General features: G+C 32.0%; 1 protein-coding gene and 1 long non-coding RNA gene across 4 annotated transcripts in view; one reads left to right on the forward strand and one right to left on the reverse strand.

The window, feature by feature from the left end:
• The window catches only part of timeout (circadian regulator timeout), a 621,776-nt gene extending 596,956 nt beyond the window's left edge, over nucleotides 1-24,820 (reverse strand). Inside the window, exons 1-2 of the mRNA XM_076394399.1 lie at nucleotides 24,439-24,820; nucleotides 7,914-8,094 (exon numbers count right to left, since the gene is read on the reverse strand). Coding sequence (XP_076250514.1) covers nucleotides 7,914-8,094; nucleotides 24,439-24,692 — 435 coding nt within the window. The 5' untranslated portion in view covers nucleotides 24,693-24,820. The remainder of the gene's footprint in view (nucleotides 1-7,913; nucleotides 8,095-24,438) is intronic.
• Nucleotides 6,623-7,802, forward strand: LOC143190935 (uncharacterized). Of its 3 annotated transcripts, none has more exons than XR_013004355.1 (5): nucleotides 6,623-6,895; nucleotides 6,945-7,077; nucleotides 7,156-7,419; nucleotides 7,512-7,603; nucleotides 7,652-7,802. It is a non-coding gene; the product is annotated as an uncharacterized LOC143190935 (long non-coding RNA). The 3 variants fall into 3 exon arrangements; XR_013004354.1 differs by having other exon boundaries at nucleotides 6,624-6,682; nucleotides 6,746-7,077; XR_013004353.1 differs by having other exon boundaries at nucleotides 6,623-7,077.
• Nucleotides 24,821-25,206: the final 386 nt, after the last annotated feature.

The following is a 25,206-nucleotide window of genomic DNA, read 5'->3' on the forward strand; positions in this document are numbered from 1 at the left end:
TACGGGCTGCATCTTTACTTGGCCTGCCCATTGTAATACTTACTAAAATAACTACGTAATTTATTGAGTAAATATCTAACACTAAAAAGATAAAAATAAAATATTTTTAACAAAAAGGTTTAACATTAACTTTAAAAAACAAATAAGGAACTCAATAAAAATTAAAAAATAATCAAGCTTAGATTTTTAACACACATGAACTTGCAGATAGCTTAGCAGTCTGTTTCCAGGGTTCATGAGCTCCCAGACATTTACATGCGATCGAAAACATAAAAAAAAGAAAATGGTTACCACAGATATTGAATTAAAATGTTATTTTAAACCGTTTCAATAACATGGTTTCATTATTTGTCAAAAATTATGAGTTTTCCATAGCATAGTAACTGTATTCAGTCATCCTGAGTAGATCTAAGATTTAATGATAAACAATTTTAGTTGTGTAAGATACATAAATCGATTAAATCATTTTTGATGTTAGGGAACTCAATACAACAAGTTCACATAGAATTGTTATTGCCCGTACACTCCCTATAATTTATCCACATGACAGAAATGTTATTTTCAACCGTTTCAATAACATGGTTTCATTATTTGTCAAAAATTATGAGTTTTCCATAGCATAGTAACTGTATTCAGTCATCCTGAGTAGATCTAAGATTTAATGATAAACAATTTTAGTTGTGTAAGATACATACATCGATTAAATCATTTTTGACGTTAGGGAACTCAATACAACAAGTCCACATAGAATTTTTATTGCCCGTACACTCCCTATAATTTATCCACATGACAGAAATGTTATTTTCAACCGTTTCAATAACATGGTTTCATTATTTGTCAAAAAATATGAGTTTTCCATGGCATAGTAACTGTATTCAATCATCCTGAGTAGATCTAAGGTTTAATGATAAACAATTTTAGTTGTGTAAGATACATAAATCGATTAAATCACTTTTGATGTTAGGGAACTCAATACAACAAGTCCACATAGAATTGTTTTGTCCGTACACTCCCTATAATTTATCCACATGACAGAAATGTTATTTTCAACCGTTTCAATAACATGGTTTCATTATTTGTCAAAAAATATGAGTTTTCCATAGCATAGAAACTGGCAACGAATTACGGCAATAGCAAGCACAAAAAGTTATATGTTAGTCTGGAAGAGTCATCCACATGGACACTGAAGGTGAATATTCGAGTCTTGCTGTGAATACGGTGGTATCTGCAAAATGTAGTTTATTACGAGTTGCTAAAACCGAAAGAAACCCATACTGTAGATGTTTGTCGATGTGAATTATACAAACATGAAATGACGAATTATTGCAAAAAGACCATGAATAGCGAGTAATAGATGAAGTCATGGTCTTGCGATATAACTATCGGCCACAAGTTGCAAGAATTTTAAGGGATGCACTGTAGCAGCTCGAAGTGCAAAATAGATCAATGATTATATTGTTGTCAAACCAATATCATTCTTTCGGCATGGCATTGCCTTATTACTAAAAAGAAGAAAAAAGGTTCCATAAAATTATCGAAAATACTTTTAAAAAATTAATGTTTCTCAATAATGTTTACATGCAAGCAGCTAACAAATAAAAACAAATCAAGTACATAGCAACTTTGAGCATGGAAATGCATAAGGAGGAAATAAAGATAGGAGAACAAGGAGTTACAGGCAGTCTGAAGTTTATTATCTTCGTATTCGATCATCCTGAGTAGATCAGGGTTTAATGATGAACAGTTTTAGTTATGTAAGATACATAAATCGATTAAATCATTTTTGATGTTAGGGAACTCAATACAACAAGTTCACATAGAATTGTTATTGCCCGCATACTCCCTATAATTTATCCACATGACAGAAATGTTATTTTCAACCGTTTCAATAACATGGTTTCATTATTTGTCAAAAAATATGAGTTTTCCATAGCATAAAAACTGGCAATGAATTACGGCAATAGCAAGCACAAAAAGTTATGTGTCAGTCTGCAAGAGTCATCTACATGGACACTGAAGGTGAATATTCGAGTCTTGTTGTGGATATGGTGGTATCTGCAAAATGTAGTTTATTACGAGTTGCTAAAACCGAAAGAAACCTATACTGTAGATGTTTGTCGATGTGAATTATACAAAAATGAAATGACAAGTTATTGCAAAAAGACCATGAATAGCGAGTAATAGAAGAAGTCATCGTCTTGCGTGATAACTATCGGCCACAAGTTGCAAGAATTTTAAAGGATGCACTGTAGCAGCTCGAAGTGCAAAATAGATCAATGATTACATTGTTGTCAAACCAATATCATTCTTTCGGCATGGCATTGCCATATTACTAAAAAGAAGAAAAAAGGTTCCATAAAATTATCGAAAATACTTTTAAAAAATTAATGTTTCTCAATAATGTTTACATGCAAGCAGCTAACAAATAAAAACAAATCAAGTACATAGCAACTTTGAGCATGGAAATGCATAAGGAGGAAATAAAGATAGGAGAACAAGGAGTTACAGGCAGTCTGAAGTTTATTATCTTCGTATTCAGTCATCCTGAGTAGATCAGGGTTTAATGATAAACAATTTTAGTTATGTAAGATACATAAATCGATTAAATCATTTTTGATGTTAGGGAACTCAATACAACAAGTTCACATAGAATTGTTATTGCCCGTATACTTCCTATAATTTATCCACATGACAGAAATGTTATTTTCAGTTCAGAATTCTGAGACGTTTCGCTTTTTTTAACGGAGGAAGCGTATCGATCCCACCTATACAAGTTTCTGGTAACAAAAAGAGAAAAAAAAAGGATACACATCGGTTGCCGAATTCTGTATTGAAGGAGACTTTTTATTGATAAACACGATACTTTGTAATATAATATGTGCGACGCATATCAATATTTCCGGCATTTTAAAAGCAAAAAAATTCGTATGCTACGTAAAAAATCCATCAGTGGATGCTACAATTTCACATAATAGATTTTCGATATAAACAGGTATCGTAGGATATACCCCGTGCTTAATTCATTTTCGATTTTATAATTCCATGTGAAAATCGTTCCGCGTGTTATGGAAAACGGTGTGTGATTAATGGATGGATTAATATATTCGTCAAATATTAAATCACACACATTTTTTTCAGATTTGAGGTTTCTACTCATTGTTCTCACTAAGTACTCTTTAAATCCATCTTTAAAATTTGATGTTATTTTTAAAATTTTATAAATCTATATACCACCATAGTCGGTTATACAACGGTAATCACCTAACCTCCTTATGAACGATAATGATGGAGTAAGTGTTAACAGGTGACATAGATATCTATATATTACCGATTGCCTAATTTTCAATAAGTTCGTTCTTAATATATTCGTCAACATTTTAGAACCAAAAAGTGAACAATTTTAATACTTTGCGGATACTGGTTCAGATCCACACCAGGGATATCGGCAACGGAGGAAAAATCGATATTTTTTGCAAAAATGTCGACATTTAAAATAATATATCCGAGAATTAAACAATTGAATCGATTATCGGACAACATTATAAACCTGTAAAATTAAATACCAAAATCGCCTCGATACCTTAAAGTGTCAGAAACTTAATTTTAAAGGTTTGCTATATCTTATATTTTTACATATTTTATTATTTATATTATAAATTTGAAAATATATCGATATATCGACATTTTCTCGACATCCCTACTTCGCACACACACACATTGAAGTAGGAGTTTAAAAAATTTAAGACGGTGACTAAGGACCGAATAATAAAAATTAAGAAATTTACAATGATAAACACAAACTCTGGAAAGAAACGACAATAATTGACGTTGTCATTAAGAGCCCATAAAGTAACTTAAGTTTGAACTACCTTGTAGAATGCAAAATGCAATCAAAAATATCGATAAACTTAGACTGACAAAAATCACGACCCATACAAATTAAATATTGCAGAAGTAACTCATATTAAAAATGGCGGTAAAAGGTTAAAGAACCCTTGGTAGGTTAAATAAACTTGAATACATTTCATCTAGCAGAACGATCACACGTGGCGTAACGCACAATCATCACGCCATCACAAAAATAATAACTGTTGAAAACCTTACTAATGCGAGGCAGATTTCATAAATAGAAGATATGTGTATGTGTATATATGTGGAGTTGGATAAATTGAGTCTTGGTGATAATACATTCATATTCATTATATATAAAGTTCGAAAACAATTAAGTATCGGACTTATCGAATGAAAACTCATGTTAAATCAACTGTTTCCAAACCTTGAACAAACGAAAAAATCCAGAAAGAGAGAAAACGAACATTACGTTTTCATTCTTTGCTAGACAAAAGAAAGTTTCCCTTGGCGCACTGTGAATGGCGATGAATATTCAAGTATTTTAGAGCATATGAAGGCATAAGTAAGATGCAACCTCGAATAACATACTTTAAATTCAACAGTTTATTATCAAATTATCAATGTGTCATGTATTTATTTCTCTGATAAGTTCTCTGACACAATGTACGAACTAAAATCAACCGTCTAACAGACCACTCATTTGGAGCAGTCCTCCTGGACCTAACCAAAGCTTTTGACAAGGTTTGGCACGGTTTAGTTGCAAATTGCATCCGACTAGGTCTACCAGAAGACCTAACTGCTCTCATCATATCTTTCCTTTCGAACATATTTGAAATGTTTATTTCAGATATATCAAGAAAAGATTTTTTTTTCGTTTTCTAGATTGACCAGCTAGAACCAAATGGTCTTCGGCTGATGTCGCTTCAGGTTCGGGATATGTTTGTTTTGCGGGCGACAGAGACCCTGAGTTACGACTGGGACTGCCGTAGTTTGTTTACTATCGGGGTTTATGGACGGGTATGGATTTTATTAAGGTGCTATCGTGTGCTCAGGTTCCTATGAAGAACCTCACACTGAGCATGTTTATGAAATCTTTCACAAACGGGATGCTTGATTCGAGGTGTTATAGAGAAAAGAACACGTTGATATTGCTTTATACGCTGACGACACGGCTTCCTTCACCATTCAAAAAAGACTCCAAAACAGCTCAATCGCACGGTCCAGTGATTTAGATTCTGCAAGTTGCAACTCAAGTGTTTCGCAATTTAACATACATAACATAACGATACTGCAACCATCCCATGGCTGGATGAAGTCACGTACCTAGGTCTTCTCTTCGATCGACGGTTCGGTTGGCATTCCCAAGCAACTACTCCAAAAATCAAACATTTCAGGTCACAAGCTTTCCATAAATAACTCAGCCCAAGTACTTCTGAAAATGGGTTTGTCCTTGGGCTGGTCAACATGCTAATCTCTTCTTTATCCAGACTGCAACGACCTTATTCGTCGCTACAGTTTTAATTTTACCCCCACACGACAGTACCCACTAGTGTGATGTTTACCCCAGTTGGCGGGTGCCAAATACCCAAATGTAATGCAGTAGCAGTAGTGATCTACAGTGATCAGCTGTGAGGAGGTTGCGATTTAGTGTATCTGTAAGCCCAGAGGCAGTCCTACATAACCCGGTTCAAATCGTCACTCCAGGGCGAGTTTCCATGTAAATAAAAATGAAAGTGTGACTAACAATTCTTAATCAACACAGTGATTGTTGTTTTGATCCAACATATTAACTGAATAAATAAAAATGTAATGAAATTTTACTCCAGGGCGAGTCTCCATGCAAATAAAAATGAAAGTGTGAGTAACAATTCTTAATCAACACAATGATTGTTGTTTTGATCCAACACATTAACTGAATAAGTAAAAATGTGAAGAAATTTTACTTGTCATGCACTTCCCCACGTTCTGTTCTGTAATTGTAACTAAAAGAAACTGCATGTCAAGTAATTTCAGATTCAAATCCCAATGAACATAAATACAAAAGTCAAAACTAAAACCTATCTCAGTTCAGTTTTCCAATACGTGCCAACTGCAAACAAACAGCAATTAACCAAACCTATGGCAAATTAATTTAAAACTTTATCGTTTCGCTTCCATAAATAACAATTGAATTTCGATTTCCCTAATTAACGATGCACGCTCGTTAATGTACATAAAATTGGATGATTACGACTTTGATGTCGACCATGCCCAGCCCGTCCTATTAAAGTCCGATAGTGAGCTGCTTTAATCAAACATAGATCGACCCCAGAACGTATTCCGTTTTAAATAATTATTGTGTCGAGTGGAATAGTTGGTTGATCACCGTGAAATAATAATGATTGGACAGTAAAGTCGGGTCAAATGGCAGGTAAAAAATTAATTTGCAAGATCAAAACTAACAGGTCAATTGAAAAGTCCCCGGCCTGACACATAGATGACGCTACTACAATTAAATACATATGTTTTTTAGTTAGCCCTAATCCTCAAAAGATACGTGTATAAATTTGACAGCTGTAGGATCATTTTTTTGTGAATTATAACATTTTGAGTGAAGCAACTTTTGTCTTAGAATAAAGAAATTTAGAAGTGAAACTTATATGGAAAAATCGGGTCCCACGTTTAAGCTTTTCGGAATCCCCGTTATGCGGCCAAATGTAAATGAAAAATGCAACAGATGTATGTGTGTTTCTCCCTCGTTCGGCCTCGGTATTAATAATTCTAACCTAAACAGTTAACGGCCATTTATAGATTATATAATTTGTATTGTTTATTTACGTCAAGTTTTTCGGTATGTGTTTTTATATATATTCCACAATTATTTTAGATTATTCTGTGTATTTTAATTTACTAGTGTAATAAAAAGAATATCTTAAGGGGATCTCTTATGATCTCCTAGGTAGGTCCAGGAAAGTTTGTAATCATTTTAAAGATGAAGACTATAGACCAAAATGTGAAAAGCCATGGCTGAAACAAGATGTAATTCCTGCTACTAATTTAAATGGTAAGTATTTTGTTAAATAATAATGATTTATTGCATTGAAATAATTAAGCAATATTTATTGAGATTCTTTACCTTTACTACAAGACAAGGAACATCTGCCCCCAATGGCAATATTAAATCACATAAGTTTTTTGAGGCTGATAGATATATAGGAGATTCTTCTAGCCCAACAAGACCCAGAGGTAAGTATATAATAAGAAACTTATGTTTATTATTAGAGAATGGAGGTTCTAACTTGAAATTTATATGTTCATTTACAGATAACTCAGCCTGTCCCATCAATTTCGTTTCAGGTTGGACGAAAAACTAATTGCTTTATCCTTATTGAAATGCAGTGGCAGAAGATATAAACTATTATCGAAGATATTCTGCTTGCCTTCTAGAAGAACGTTAATGCAGATACTGAACAAGGTTCCTTTTTGCTGCTGGAGTAGTAACCTCTAATTTTCGTCATTTGTTCTGAAACTTGACTTGTATAGACCGAACTGCAGTTGTCATATTTGATAAAATGTATCTCAATTTAGGTAGGTTGTTAATTCAGTTTATTCTAAAAAGTAATACAACAGAACCATTAATAGTTATATTATCTTATTTTAATATTTGTTTTAAATATTAGAGAGAAGATAATATCAGTGGATTACGTGTTTGAGTTAGTGGAGATATATCTCTGTGATTATATCAATGTCTTTATGGTCAAGGGAAATTAATGTAATTATAATATATCAATAAAATATATTTAAATATAGGCGTTTTTAGTTTTTAGATACTTTCAGCAAATGAGAATCATAGGGCCATTTTTAGAAAGAAGTGAATACCATCTTGGCTGCCGTTACTCTATTAACAATTTTAATCAAAATAATAATGTTTTATTAAATAATTATAAATATTATAAACAAATAATAAATAATTTAGGGTGTTTCTTTGGCAACTAAACAATTAGCTAATATTAGTATCTTTATATAGTTTAATTATTTACTTATTATTTTATTATTATTCTAAATATTAATATTCTACTTACAATCTCTAAAATTTTGCTCAACCTAGTACTCAACACAGCCCAGACAGCTTCATCGGCAAAGGCCTCCTTGTAATTTTGCAAATGACCCTCTATCTGGAGATAGTAATTTCGGACAGTCTTCTCAGAAGGCAGTTCTTCATTCCATAAAATGAGAGCAGGGGTGGTTAAATTCACAATTAGCCTATAAATAACAAACACATATAAATTAATAAATAGATATAAACTATGAAACTATGATAATGATAAATATTACAGAGAGAATAAATTGTCTCTAATTTAACAAATGAATATTTGCCCCTACAAAAACTCGACCCTAATAGTTTCATTCAACTTCATGGCAGTGAACCCAAATATCACTCACATGAAAATATCATGCAACAATGCAGAAAATTCTTTTTCAAATTCAAATTGCACACAGATTTCTGAATCCCAGAATGCACGTAATAAAATTGTTCAAGATGAAGTCTAATTTTCATATTAATTATACAGTAAAATGTTATATTATTTATTAAGAATTTTTTAAGCATTTGTCAATATCAGAAGCAAAACTTCACAAATCGGTAATTGGAATGGTAGACCGACAATATGAGAGCAAACATTTAATTTCTCCGGAGTTTTTTCTGTTTCCAATATAATTCGAACAAATTCCCGAACAAACAAGAAAGGTTCCCCATCTCCAATCATTCCCGTTCAGTTGAAATCATTTTCTTGAAATTCTTTTCTCAATTTACAAAAACGTTCAATCGATTGTATGTCTAAATTACGTATAGCAAACAGGAATCAAAGTACAGAGTAAATATCAATCAGTAATATTTATAACAAAGAAAAGCGTAATGAAAATACAAATATTTATTATATTTGGAAATATAAAATGAAAATATAAAACCGAACTGGCACACCAAAAAAATTGTTATGATTGTGTTTAGTGTTAGATATTTACTCAACAAATTATGCAGTTATTTTATTAAGTATTAAAATCGATAGCCCACTTTGGGCAGTATTAGGAAAAATAGGAATAAAGAAACAATGATTGAAAATAAGGAACGTTTCAGGCCCCGGGGTCCGCTACCTAGTCCAGGTGATTTAACAAATGTTCCAGCCAAACTGGAACAAAAAATTTGCTTTCGGGAATCGAACTAGCGACCTCAGTATATGAACTTAAGGCTTAGAATGTTACCCACAAGTTTCTACGACTTCTCATATGATATGGTTAGTGCTTAAAAAGCAAACTGAATGGCTTTTACACTGAATTACTTCTGATTTTTCGTCACGTCAGTTCAGCAATAACATTATACACAAATATCTGGTTATTCTAGATAAAAAAATATGTGAAAACTTAAGGTTTTCCCTCGATTTCCCCGCCTTCCCCCAGATCCTAACTTGGTTCAAATTGGACCACCTCGGAAGTGCCTATTTCGAATAAAAAAGGATTTTGAGAATCGGTCCATAATTGACAGAGAAATCGGCGAACATACATTAAAAAATATTTGTTGTGTCTCCTTTGTTGAAGTCAAAGTAGATATGAGAGAATAGAAGAGAATAGAAGAAAAAGTAGATATGACTAAGTGGTTCGGCACTAAATGATTAAACATTAAAAGAGAATTAAAAATAAAGTGTTTCAACGTTACGTTTCCAATGTAAAAAACGTTTTACCATAACTTTATACCAAAATTTTTGATTTTTGAACTAATTCAGTGGGATGTTAAATGAATTTTAATTTATTTTTCGAAGGAATTTCTTTTTGTACCCAGACCTTTCACAACCATTCACAAAATATTGACCACGTAAATAATATTTAATGTACAGGAATAAAAAAAATCGTTGGATGCTAATTCAGGACTGTACGGTGGATCACCCATCACATTGCTACTTTGAACGGCCGAAATTGTTACAAAATAATCACACAAAAATGTTCAGGAGTTAAGTAAAAATTCTTAAGTTACTGTAAATAACGCATACCACCCTCAAATTACAAAATGTTTTGAGGAAGGTTATATTCCATAATGCCAAATTTCCAATGAAAACTTCAACCTGGAGGTATTCAAAGAATAAATTTAATGATAGCTGTGATTTTCTTTCAAGTGACAAGGTAATCTCGCAGAAATACAACTGAAGGTCTCGATGTAGGTAGTTAGTCCTATAATATTTGGGTGCGCCCACAATACTTCTCAGCACTTTGTTCTGCAAATTTTGTATTTTGTTTATGTTACTATTTGCAGAACATCCCCATAATTGAACTCCGTATGTCCATATAGATTTCAGTATTTGTTTATATAATAACAATTTATTATATACTGATAATTGCGATTTTCTTCCAATTATCCAATACATTTTCCTACATTTTAATTGGATTATTTTCTTTTCTTCTTTATATGTTTCTTCCAGCGAAGTTTTGCATCAAGATTCATTCCGAGATATTTAGCGTTGTTGCTATATAGAATAATAGTATTATTTAATGTTATTGGTGCTTGTACGGTCTGATTGTAGGTGAACTGCACATGCACAGATTTCCTTTCGTTAATTTTTATTTTCTAAGCTTGTGTTCAATTATTTATATTGTCACTTGCCTGTTGTAATTTTCGTGGCTTCTTCGTTACACTTCCTTGTGGTACACCTGCTTTAGCTTATTTTATTGCAGAGTAAGATTCGTCTTGTTTAACTCTAAATATTCTGGCTGCAATGTGCGATTTTAGTAGTTCGGTGTGTTGTTTTGGTAACATTCCCGGTAGTTTATGAACAATCATCATATCACACCTTATCGAAGGCTTGTGCTACATCTAAGAATATAGCTGAGCATACTTTTCTACTTTCGTAGGCTTTTTCAATAACATCTGTTATTCTGTGGACCTGGTCAATTGTTGAATACTTGTTAATAAACCCAAACTGATGTGTTGACATTAGGTTTTTCTCTCTATGATCGGTTTTATTCTTTTGAACAGGAGTTTTTCAAAAACCTTAGATATTACTGGCAGTAGTGATATAGGTCTATAGGCTTTTATTTCGTTTGGTAACTTTCCAGGTTTTGTGATCATTATAATTTCCGCCATCTTCCAAATGCCTGGGCACGTTTTGATGAAGAAATATTTAAAGAAGATATTATAGTAAAAACTATTTTTAGTGAGAAAATAAAACGGTCTTTTTAGTTAATAGGCTTTTAATTACAATTAGGCCCACTTGCATCTCCATTCCTTCTTCAATTTATATATTAAATTGGTTCAAAACGTTACCCCATAAAATGAATAATTTATAGGCCAATCAATCACGATTTCTGAATCTGTCAAAGACGACAACAATAAATCTCGGTGTTACTTCCGCTCTTTTACGGTCTTGAACTAAATTGAATCCATTTCCTATGCTCTTTCTCAAGCGTTATTTATTGTCAAATTTAAAGTCCTTCAACTTTTTCGCCTCGCCGAAAAACCATCGATCCTTCGGATTTCGGTTCGGGCTCATAAACCCGTGATATGACTTTATCAAGCCGTGCGCGGTTTACATGTAACCCGTTCGCCAAATCGATCGTGAAACGACCTTTTAAACGCAGGAAATTGACTTCTCATTCCCAGTAGAAAATTATTTGTGCCGAGAATGTAGAAAAATCGAGAAAAAAGGTAACGAATTTTTCTTATAGGTCATACGGGAGATTATTAAAGAAAATAAACGGAAAACAACCATAAAATTTTCAATTATCTATATATTAATCAGCGAATATCCCCCCCCCCCCTTTGTGGAAAACGGGGGGGGGGATGAAAAACACCTGCAGGTGTAAAATTTAGCACGGTTAAAAGTTACATCGAAGTAATATGCGTTACAAATTCCAATAAAAGGAAATACGTCTAAATCAAGCAACCAAGAATAGAATGGGAGCCAGCAACGTAGAGAAAACAAGAATTTCAGGTAAGCTAATGTTTTGACATTTCATCTCTTTCACTCTCCCGGTCAGCACCCGGCCCATCTGGCTGGCGGCAAGGTTTGCGTTTACCAATGCGCATCGTACATGTACAGGTAAACAAACACAATTTTTAAATTAATTAAGAATGGATATTTTTTTAATGACTTTTGATAGGCTTAACAAAAATATTTAATTCATTGCCAGAAATTTTTATGATTGTTTAACTGTGCCAGGCGCTATTTATTATGTATAAAAAAAATCTAATTATTTCAGTATGGCTATAATTTTTATATGATACTATAAGTATCAAAATAAATTTTTTTTTATAACATCTTTATTAGATACGCTTAGTACAATCTTAATTATTATTATTATTACAATTAATTTATTACTACTTTTCCTATGTGCTTGGATTAATTAGCAAGCAAGACGAGTGCGAGAAAATACATCAGTATGTATTCCTCAATTATAAAATTACAATTATTTATTAATTATTAACTTATATCTATAGTTTACACTAATAATACACACTAAATGTTCACACAAGTTCGTATGGTTTTGTTCGTTTCAATCTCATGACATTCTGTGTACTGTCCAGCAGTTGTATTGCTTCCACGTTAGAATGATTTAGTAATCTTCTTTCGTGTTTCAAGGCGAAATCCTGCACAACTTCGCAAAGCCATTTAATTTCCAGGTCATCGTGCAGTTCTTCATTGGTTACATAGCGATAGGCATTGGTAATCAATCGAAGAATCTTGTTTTGACAGCGCTGTATGACTAACTGATTTGAATTTTTAGTGCAACCCCATATTTGCACCCCATAGGTCCAAATTGGCTTTATAATTGTATTATAGATCAACCTCTTTGATTTTAGATCAAGTTGAGAGTACTTCCGACTAACCAGTATAGTTGTTTTATTTTGGTTCTAATGTGTTTTGCTTTTTGTCTAACGTGATGCTTCCAATTTAATCTACCGTCAAGATGGTATTCCAAGGTATTTTGCTGATTCTGCTTGAGGAATCGGGCATCCATTGAGTGATATAATTAAGTTTTTATTATTTCGCCTTAATGCAAAATTAACGTGGACAGATTTGGAGCTATTAAGTTGAATTTTCCAATCTTTTGTCCATTTGTAGATTTTGTTGACTGCCACTTGCACTTTTTCTATTGCCCTAGGCAGAGATATATCTTTTGCCATAACTGTGTCATCAGCAAAGGTTCCAAGAAGTGTTTCTTGTGTGGTTGGAATGTCAGCAGTGTAGAGCAGATCAAAATAAGTAAAATTAATTTGCCAGACAATAACTCTATTGTTAAATAATAAGTCCGGAAAATTTAATTAAATTAATAGTTGAAAGAGTGCTGTCAGTTACCAATTACAGCACAAGTGCGATGGACGCCGACAGCTGCTATAACGGGTAGTTTTCAAGATTCACTGTTAATTTTTAACAACTGTTTAATTTGATGGATATCATAGACAATGCTACAGTAATTTTATAGCCTTAATAGCTAAGTATCGTAATTTATTTGAAATTAATTTTCTTATCACAAGCCAATGTTCCCATCACATCTAAATCCACTACATTATTATCAAATATTTCAGTAGACATTGGTGATACCACGTACGAAGATGCAACTTCCAGTTCAAATAATAAGATTATATCAGAAGTTGCTGTCCTAAGTTCAAATGATGAGATCACATCAGTGAATGCTGCGCCAAGTGCAAATGATCAAACCACGTCAGGGAATGCTGTCTCAAGGTCGAATGATGAGACCACGTCAGAAGATACAGCTTCAAGTTTCAATTTGGATACAGATATCCGCGAAACCGACTTTTATGCCGAAATTCTTCAGACTGACACTGAAGATATCTAAACAGGTTTAGAAGTTTTTTTGTAGTAAAAATCGTAACAGAGTAATAAAAAATTCCGAAACTTCGATCCATCAAGTCTACCACCCTGTGTAAGGTTGAATTGCAACAACATTTACTAAGAGTTCGCTATGTGACAAAGTTTTGAAGAAATGCTCATCACCACTTGCTTCTGGTTAGACCATCAACGATGGTAAATTTGATTTTGTTTGGTTTGTTTGAGAACAATTACCATTGTCAATAGCTGATATTATTATTGAAAGTAAGTCAAAAAATTAATAAAGGATTAGACCGAATTTATTGAACGGAATATTTTTTCTTACAGATGATAAAATATTTGAAGAGAATACGTCCCAATACGATGATACCAATAATTATGACAATGCAAGCGATGATGATGATGATTATCAAGATGCATCCGTTTTTTTGTGACATTTTTCTAACATTAAATTACGTATTTTTTTATTTTACTTTTACTTTTGTAAAGTGTAATTCTAATATTATTCCTTCATCTTAGTGTCTACATTTAATTATTACAAGATTATATTATTACGAAACTTGATTTAAGTTTCCTTTTTCACTACTTTTCCAGACATAATCCCTGTGTCTTATTAATAAACAATAGAATTATTGTCTGGCAAATTAATTTTAGGTATTTTGATACTTAAAAAATATTATATAAAAATTACAGCCCAACTGAAATAATGTTTAATTATTTTTATTATTATAAACAATCATAAAAATGTCTGGCAATGAATTAAATATTTCTGCTAAGCCTATCAAAAGCCATTAAACAAAATTTATCCATTCTTAATTAATTAAAAATTAAGTACTTTTACCTATTCAGGTAAGATGCGAACTGGTAAACGCAACCCCTGCCGCCAGCCAGGTGGGTCGGGTGCTGACCAGAGAGAGTGAAAGAGATGATATGTCAAAAGATCAGCTTACCTGAAATTCTCTCTCAAAAACGTTGCTAACTCTTAGATTAGAATAACCATCAGATCGGTGACACAAAATATATAAACAAATATTTTAGGTTCTGGCCGACGCGTTGCCAATTCCAAGTCTTGTAAGGTAGATTATTCGTCGGTTCTGTTATATATAAATCATCCACAGACGCGTAATTTTTAAAATTAGCATCTGGCAGCGCTGTACTACAAAATAACGACTGGCAATTTTGCGTCAGAAGACAAACCCCTACATTTTACACAAATTAAAATAAATTATACAATTTAAACTAATGTTAAGAATACAATTATAAATTAAATAAGTTCATGTGGTTTGGTTCGGTTCAATCTTCTGATTTCCTGCGTGTTGTCACTTCACGCTTTTAATCACTTCGTATATCCACATTTCGAGGTCGTTGTGCAGGTCTTCGTTGGTCATGTAGGGAGATGAATTCCGAGGTATTTATCGGATTCTTGAGGAATTGGGCATCCGTCAAGTGATATAATTAGCAAAGTTAACATGGACAGATGTGTAGCTATTAAGTCGTATTATCCAGTCTCCAGACCATTTGTAGAACTTGTTGGCCGCTACTTGTACTTTTTCTACAACCTTAGACAGAGATACATCTTTTGCTATGATAACTGTGCTGTCAGCAAATGTTCCAAGTACTGTTTCTTTTATTATTGGGATATCAACAATATAGAGCACATACAGGAGCGCTCCCAAGACACTACCCTGTGGGACTCCAGCCGAAATAGGTTTAACAATGGACAGTAATTGCGCGGTAACTATTTGCCCATTTTGTAGATTAATACCAAATGTCATACACAGTCAAAAGCTTGTGAGACATCCAGGAATATTGCAGGGCAGTATTTCTTTTCTTCGAATTTCTCAAAATTGATTCAGGTTTTTGAAAGGCCCTCTTAGAAGTCAAAATAATAAGCTCAAACCGATAAATAAAAACTTAAAAACTTGCGTACCACTTAGATATATTAAAAATCGAGTCACCAAACATGTTCATAAAGAAGCCACCCAATTAATCCGAAATAAAACCAACTTCTATCCCCCATTATTTACCCGGTTCGCCTGTAATGTGATTTCCCAATAAGCGAAATCAATTTCGGGCCCTTGAAATTCCAAAACAAATTCTTTTACGGCCAATCCGGCGGACGGCTTGTTACACGCCCGGCCTGATAAAGTCACATTACAGGTTTATGAGTCCGAATCAAAATCTGACGGAATTTATGGTTCCGCTTCGGCGAGCGGTGAGCGACGCCAACTTTAAAGTTCCGAAATGAATAACGCCCACGAAAGGATCGTCTTGGGGGACGGAGAATTCAATTTACTTCGCGAACATAAAGAAGCGGAAATAATACGCGAATTTATTTTCGGTCGTAGTTTTGAAAATAGCATCGACCGAAACTATATTAAATCTAAGTCGATCTGGGTACTCCCGGAATCTTATATGATTACACCGATCTATAAAAAAATAATCATAAAAAATAAAATAATAAAATAAATTTCTTGGGCACGGGTTTTACGAGAGTCATAGAAAAAATAGAAATTTCACGGTATAGGCGACCTTGGGGAAATGTTTTGTTTAGTTCAATCAACTGTAGCGCTGCGATCGCAAATTGTGATTGGCAGTTTAAATTCCAGGTGCCGCCACTAACATGAAATGTGATTGGTCGATCAAATTGTGTAAAATCAGCATTTTCTATGGGCGTCCATTTTTATGTTTGTTTGTAGGTTATGGTTTTTGTTTAGATCACGAAATTTTCGTTTTACGTTGTCCATATTTTCTGTTTTACATTAATTATTATGGGGTAATAATATAAAAATTGATGACAATACGTCAGTGTAGTAAAAGATGTAGTGTACCGGGGTAAAATTCTACTACGGAAATTAGACATCGTTTCCCAAAGAATGATCTCGTTCCTTTCCAAAAATGGGTTGATCAAGTAAATAGTAGTAAGTTACCTGGATAAACCACAATACAAATATATCAACGTCATGGTGTTTGTTATGGACATATTAGTAAAAATTTAGAATTATCCTTCACGAACAGGTATTTGGGTAAATGCATATCCATCATTGGTTTTATCAGGTACATATGAAATTATCTATCTACTACATGTCTGTTTATATATTGTTTGTTTACAGAAATTCAAAAACTTATGAAGATGTTAGTAGTAATAAAATTAATCTACCAAGTTGTGCGTATGTTGTCAGTGTGATGTCTTTACATAAAGAAGTCTTACAAGAAGGTAATAATTAATATAACTAGATAATTAGTAGTAATAAATACTACTTTTAATTGTAAAATATCCCTAAAATATTTGCAATACTTTAACTTTTTAGAACAATCAGTGTTCAATCATTTTATAGTAGAGGAATTATATATTTAAATTTGATTGCCTTGTTAAGAAAATATTTGTTATGGTGCCATCAATTAAAAATTTAATTGCTACTTTTAGATTTATTAACTTAAAGAAATCTATTTTGTCTAAATTTACAAATAACTACATTTGTTTAACAAATCTTAACCAAGATTGCTTAAAGATTTTTGTTGGATCTATTAGAGGTCATAGAGGTAGAAACAGCATCCTTCCCCTAGTATGTTCGAAAAATTTTTAAAAGGGCTCATCATTTCAATTTTTTCACATCATTCTCCCGGAGAAAATTGCAAAGAAGATGAACATGTTAGATAACTTATATTCTTTTTTAACGGGAGATCTAGTACCACTTGAGGTTGTTAAATCACCAGTTGAGTCTATATTTTCAGTTCCAGAGAATTTTGCTCTGAGGAAAACAAAAGTCTAATATTGTATTTTAGTCTTATTTCAGGCTATTTAACAAAACTTCTGAAAAAGAGACAACATGCAATATTTGTCTATATTCTATATTAAGTAGTTCCACAGATACTCTAAATAAAAAATAGTTCCATAAATACTCTAAAATCTAAATATTTTTAAAAAACACATAAATTTTTAGTGTTTCGACTGTCCAATCCATAATGATTTTCAAGACAAAATTTTAAGTTATTCTGAGGTTTGATTGTATTTTTGGTTTAATGAAGTTAATGTAATATCAACAGGAAAGGATTTAAAGTTTACCTTCAATATATCAAGATAAGTTAGAACTCTAATAGATCCCATAAAATTGATGGCACTAAACATATGGGAAGGCCTTATAGAAGAATTATAGTTATTTTAATATTGCCTAGAATAGAGTTCATAATTGTTTTTTTTTGCTTTTTGTTTATATATATTTATATTATTTACACTTATGTATATTTGTATAGGATTTTATTTTAATAAATTAATTTTAAAATTTAAATTTGATTTTTATTTAAATACTATTGGCCAATAAATGTGACGTCACAAAATAATCAGGGGAAATGGCAGACCAATCAAAGCAAAGTATTTTCCTTACAGGTTTCTACATAACTATTTTAAACTAACCAATCAAATTCGCGTTGTCAGCGCCGCCAATGATTGGACTAAGCGAAACTTTGCCCCACTACTTACCATTGCAGTTGCACACCCCTGACGAGAGTCACTATTTATATTTCAGGAATTGACACTGTTGTCATGTGAGTCCATGTGACGGTTCCATCGTAAAATTCGACATTTTTGACGATATACGTACTCGGAACATTTTGTCGCACGAACACTATTTGTTTATTTTATATTTAGTTGAAAGTTTCGTCTCGGCAAAAAATTTAATTGAATCGTGAACATTATCGTGCGATGATTTACGACAACTTAATTTGACTTTTGGCGATAAAGCTCCATCAAAAACCACCGTGTATCGCTGATTTAGTGAATTCAATCGTGGTCGTAGTTCGCTGTCCGACGAGTTTCGTGAAGATGGTCCAAAATCGACTGTTGTACCAGAAAACATCGATGCTGTGTGCGAAATGATTAAGCAACATCGTCATGTCACCTATTGTGAGATTGAGGCATCCCTAAGCATTAATTCCACCAGCATATATGATATTTTACATGAACACTTAGCTGTGCGAAAGTTATGTTCGCGTTGGATCCCACACAATTTGACAATTGCTCAGAAAAAGGCTCGTATCGATTGGTGCAAAGAAATGCTTAAGAAATTCAATCGTGGTGCTTCGAAAGACGTTTATAAAATTGTGACAAGTCACGAATCATGGATATATTCGTATGAGCCTGAAAGTAAGCAGCAGTTCCAAGATGAACCAAATCCAACAAAAGTTGTTCGCGCACAAAGCACTTCGAAGGAAATGGTGGCCTGTTTGTTCGGGAAAATTGGGCATATTGCGACAATGCCTCTAGAGGATCGTAGAACAGTAAATTCTGATTGGTACACAACTATTTGTTTGCCAGAAGTCTTCGGTGAAATAAGGAAAATAAACAAGAGATGCCGGATTGTTCTTCATCATAACAATGCGAGCTCTCACACATCAGCTCAAACAAGAGACTATTTGAACACTCAAAACATTGAATTGATGGGTTATCCGCCGTACAGCCCTGATTTGGCAGCCAATGATTTCTTTTTGTTCCCATTCGTGAAGAATAAACTGGAGGTCAACGATTTTCATCGCCCGAAGAAGCTAGTGGAGCGTCCAAAAATCATGTTTTGAAGATACTTTATTCGGAATGGGATAAATGCTTTGAAAAAAAAATATATTCGCAGCTTAACTATTTGTTGTTTTTTTTCCTATTCCCGAAATATAAATAGTGACCCTCGTACCTAATATGTTTTCATATATTGTCTATCCAAAGAAGTTTTGTACATACGTCATCAAAACATCTAAAGTATTGCCTGCCGCAATTTGTAAATTCGTTTTAGAATCAGATAACATTTTACTTTTCATTTTATTCTAGTTAAAAAGAGATACAATGCTGTTTGATACGTTCGAACACGTAAACGAACTAGTCTATCAAGGTCGTCCTGTTGTCAAACGTATACAAAATTCTTCAACACGATAGTGATAAGAGAATATAAACCGGCAAAGGTTGTTTCATTGCATTGCATGTTTGGATAAATTTTAAATAGCTGCTTGTGGTTAAAAATTCCGAAGCCAGACAGTACAGATTGCGTCTCTGATCAGTTACTTTGAACAAGAACGAGATAATGACTTCTTGCCAGTCAAATTCGTTAAAAGGTAAGCATTTTTACTGTTTTGCTTACTATTTTTAGCGTATTGCAACTGCACTAAATATTAGTATGAACACGATCACTCAAATATCTCAAAAAATTAAACATTTAATATTGAATTCAACGAAAAAACCGTCCTCGAATGAAGCGGGTGGAGTATAAAAACAGTGAGTAGTTTTTCAATACAAACATAATTTAATACAATTATTTCAGAGGAAACTGTTAGTATGAAAAGTATCGAGGAGGTATAATGGAAGAAATGAAGGGAGACTTATTATTTCAATTTATGTATTTAGATGAGACATGCCTATTTCAGAATGGCATCAATATACCCAATGGTCACCCATGGTAAGATGTTAATAAACATAGTGTTATGATAACAAAAGTTGATGGGAAAAGGTAAACATTGGAGTAACAATTGATTAGGTTTTATTAGTCATAACATTTATTAATGATTCATTGCAGATATATTGTTTTTCATGCTAGAAACAGGATTGGTTGATAATACCTTTGGTTTGGATAAACTCTATCAGACACATTAAAGAAAAAATTGACAAATGATAGGAATTGTGAATAAATGTTAGATAGATTGAAAATTAATAACTTAGTTATTCACTTGATTGCAACTTTCTGAATATGATATGATTCAATGCTGCCAATTTCTAAGACAAGGTGATGAGAGTCGAAAAAAGTAAAGTAAAGGTGAGTATATAATTAATATATGATAATTGTAGGAAATATTATTGTAGAGTGTAAAAGATTTATGTGCACAGATATGTGTCTAATTGTTGACAATATACATGAGAATTTGGTTAAAATGTGTCAGGAGAGAAAGAATAGTAACTGTTTTGTAAATTTAATGAAACACAACCCTAACCTACAAAATATAACTGTGTATTTAACTATAGTTTTAAGTCAATCGATGATATATGCATTAGATTTACTATAATGTTAAAATAAATTATATTTGAAAGCATTATTTTTGTCTAATTATTTTATTTACATTATAATTTTGTTATATGTCAAAGCCAAACTGAACTAAAGCTCATGAATTGATATGGCAACATTGCGACGTTTTGAAGTCATAAATTTAGATGACGTATGTTCACAACAACCTTGGATAGACTATGTAGTATATTCAAAATAACGGTGAACTCATCAAGATGTTTAATGTACAGCCAAGTATCGTTTAAGCCGAATACGCCACAAAAAAACGCCTCATAGTGGTGCCCTAAAGCGATTTTTAGAAATTTTTAGAAATGACTATGAAATGAATAGAAATGATTAGACATTTAGAAATGGGGTAAGAAGTTTTTTTTGGATTCATTAGCAGTTTTTGGCTGGTTGGCTTGAAACTATTAAAATAATATCAAATAATTCTAGTAAGAAGAGCCTAGGCCTTCTGGATCATTTGATTGTAACATCCAGTTTATATTAAGTACTTGTATTGATTAGCGATATCTACTTCTGAAAATGCGAATTTCGAACGAATCGTCTTGGACAAAATGTTGTCTCCCTTATTAAAGAAAACGGGAGCACTTGGAGGCGTGAAATTTAGCGCGGTTAACGATTATATCGAGGAAGAGTTTTTAGGCCTAATATTTTTGAGTAAGTACTTAAGGACTATTATTCATTGATATGGTCCTGGAGACAAAGTATATCAATGTACTAAAGATAAGTATAAAGGTTATTAAGGATTTTCTGTAATGGTATTGCTTTGTTAAGAAATACATTTACAAATGAAACCTGATATTAATCTCCTGAAAGCAGTAACCGAATATTGCAGGTAATAAATTCATTAATTTGTGGATCAATAGTTAAAATGGATATTGCATAGAATATCAACAGTTATGAAATAGTTTCATAGAATTTTAATTCGGACACCTGGGTTATAAGACAAAATAGAAAGCAATAGATAAATGAAAGCCATAGAAAACAAGCTAAAGAAGAGCTACATGCAATGGTGAGATCAAAGAGCGAAATAAATAAGCAAAAACAATGCAATTTTACTTAATAATTTAGGTAAAGATTATTCTTTTAATCAGCCTGGTGTATTTATTGTTATAATACATATGAAAATAAAACTAACTACATAATTTGCATAGATGGAATGCCAAATAGAACAAATTATGAATTATTAACAGAACATTTGTAAACATTTTAAAGCATTGACTATATGACATAATGTGAAATAAAACATAGAAAAGATCTCGAAAATCAAGTTGGTGTCAAAGTAGTGTCAAATAACAGCAAATATTGGATAAAGATATCAATGAATTAGTAAAATTATTATTTTAGGTATACTATGGATGGATACACAATTATGCCAAAGAGCCTTTAGTTAACAAATTTTGGGTATTAATTACAATTACTTCAATAAATCGAAATTAAGCACGAAGAAGCTTTAAGAGGAATTAAGCTTTTAAAATAAAAGCTTGTAGAAAATAAATTTTTTCATAATTGTTTAATACCGAAAGTATTACAGTGATCTGAAATGTATAGCAAAGAAATATTCTGCAAAAATTGTGGTAATTGATTCTTGTTAACAATACTCGCTAATTACATCCTTAATTTAAAGAAAACATTTTTCACACTACACTATTTCTATAACACGAGGGAAACTTTAACCCGCTCAAAAGTCCTAATCCCATACATTTTACAACACTCCTCCAAGTAGCTATCCCCACCCGCACCTCTGTCGGAATGTAAGCAACACCAAGTGTACTTAAAACCTCACCGCGAGCATAGCTCGTTCTAGGTAAGCATAATAATATGTAAATCTTGAAATATAGCTTTTCCGCTTGCACTTGGGACTATGAAGTTTCCCGGTTTAAGACCTAAGAGTCGGATTTTTATAATTCCACTTTATGGTAAATATAATTTTGAATGTTTCATATTAAGGTTAGCTTAGCGGGCTCAAGTTTTGACAGAAAAGACCCTCTGGAGTTTCATTTCAAACTTAATCATATCCATATGTATCAGAATTGCCGCTGAAAAATAATTAGATAGCGGCAGTAAACTATAACATGTTAAACTCGCTTTTATGGCTTAACGAAATTATGAGTTATAAACTAAAACCCGACTGTTTATAATCTTCCGTTTTAGTTATTATTTTGTTAGAAATATAACTTGAACAAAGTCACTTTATATGTAAATGGAATAAAGTTGTTGAATAAAATTATTCGACAAAGACTTTAAATCAAGAAAACTGAATTACGTTATCTTGTTTATTGTAAATTACATTATAATGAAAATGTTTGAGCCTATTCTCATATATTTCTCCTTCTGAGTCAAGTCAAATTACATAAAAAATATTGTTTAACTCTAGTTTTAGACATACAAATGTTGAATAGAATATATGCATACCCACTAACTATCAAAACACTAAGGCCACCCACTGACAATAAGGAACCACATCATAGAAGCAAAGCATTAGACATCATGAATTACCTCAGGAAAAGACCCAACTTTTACAATGTAGTGCAGAGTGAGATACCAATTGATATTTATAGGTTCAACAACCTGATAGGAATTGTTTTGAACAATTTATAATTTAAACGCCATTAAAAGAAGGATAATCACCTTTTAAATGTTATTAGTATATGTAATTAAATAGACCTTTCTAAATGCAAAACTTTTGTTCTAAAATCGTTACATATCACAAAACTAGAATTAATAAATTTGCCTGTCATATTCATTTTTATTTAAGTGAGAGAAACATTCAGGTTTTTTACTGGGCAGTTTTAAAATATAAGAGATGTTAAAGGTGTGACAACTGTAACACTGCTGATAAATGACAGGTTACTTAAAAGAGTAATAGCTTGTAGGTCTGGACTAATATTGATCAAAAGAATCACTATTGAATTCAGTCAGCAATATCAATACAACATCAATAACTTACTAGTACATTGAAGACCTAAAATTATTGAAATCAATTACAAGTTACTTTTCATAATTCATATGATTGATTCTGTAATTCATCAAACATCAAGGCTAAAGTGTAAAATATATTTATAATCTATTGAACCTACAAACCTTTAATAAGCTACTCTTGGAACTATCAAGAATGTTAGAAAACTAACAATACATAGCAAATGTATGAATGTGAAATATATGGAATAAATGATACAGGAATAAGTGTATATAAATGAAAGAAAAGAACCAGTAAATAAATACAAAATTATTAAATAATCCAATAAATTAGTTCAGTAAAGTATAACATAAAAAACATAAAGACCAATCGACAAAATAGTTCTTGTTGTGGTATTGAAATGAAAAACTGCAGTCTTTATACAGATATATATATTTCCAATTACAATGCAAAAACCGCAATATCCCACCTATAAATCTGAAACATATATTATCATTAATCGAGTAGATATAATCTATCGATATATTAATCTCTTCTTATAAATTAGCATGCAATATAAGAATTAGTTATTATAAATAGTACTATCTAACTAATAATATTTAAACAGATACAAAAACATAATTATATAAATTTAACTGTTGTGATTTACTACAATAAATAACTTATTAATAAATAATTAACAATTGATAATACTAAGGAACTAACCAAATGTCAACAAATAAAGCATTACCTAAATAAACAAAGTATGAAAAACAATAAATATAATAAGTATTTTATAAATAGTAAAAGTAACTGAATTATGTTTACTTACCTCAATAGAACATCAAATAAATCTGTCTCCTCCCAGTACCCTTTTAAAAGAGGTAATAGATCTGTTTGCAGAACTTTGCTCTCCCCTAACTGCCTTCGAATGTCGTGACTTTCGTCATCTCTCCTCAAATATCGAATCAAATCTTTTACGGTTTCCAAAGTGTTCGAATCGGCATAATATTTATTTGATTTAACATCAAAATAACCCAAGGCATTACACGCGGCTGCCAAATCCGCACTTAGTAAAGACGACATAACAAAAACAATTAACTTTTTTAACAACTTTTAGTTTTTTAAACAACTAACTTTTACAATTGTTTTCAATTGTCTTGTACGAGTACTGAACGCATTAATCTATTGACCACAAAAAAAGTTTAGTTAAAATCAAGGTTATGGTAGGATACAAAATATTTTGGCGCCAACTTATTTAGCATTGTGGCAACGTCGCCAAAATTTTTACTATACCCTATGGATGCAGAAATAATTTCCATATATCCTTATTTTCTGAAAAAATATGACTATTTTATTAGGAAATTTAGAAAAAATATATATTTTTGAAGCTAATATTTCACTATTTTATTTCTTCTTAAAAATATCAATATTTTTTTGTAAAATATCGAATTTTTTGTACTTATTTAAAAAAAAATATCGATTTTTTTTCCTACGATATATGGATATATTTTTAAAAATATCGAAAACGATATAACGATATGTAACATGTAGAATTGTGATACATAATATGATATATAGATCATGTATATATGTAGAT

This window comes from Rhynchophorus ferrugineus, unplaced genomic scaffold (genome assembly GCF_030347505.1).
Source record: "Rhynchophorus ferrugineus isolate W39M unplaced genomic scaffold, kcgeb_rfMv2 rfM2, whole genome shotgun sequence".
Classification (NCBI taxonomy): Eukaryota; Metazoa; Arthropoda; class Insecta; order Coleoptera; family Curculionidae; genus Rhynchophorus; species Rhynchophorus ferrugineus.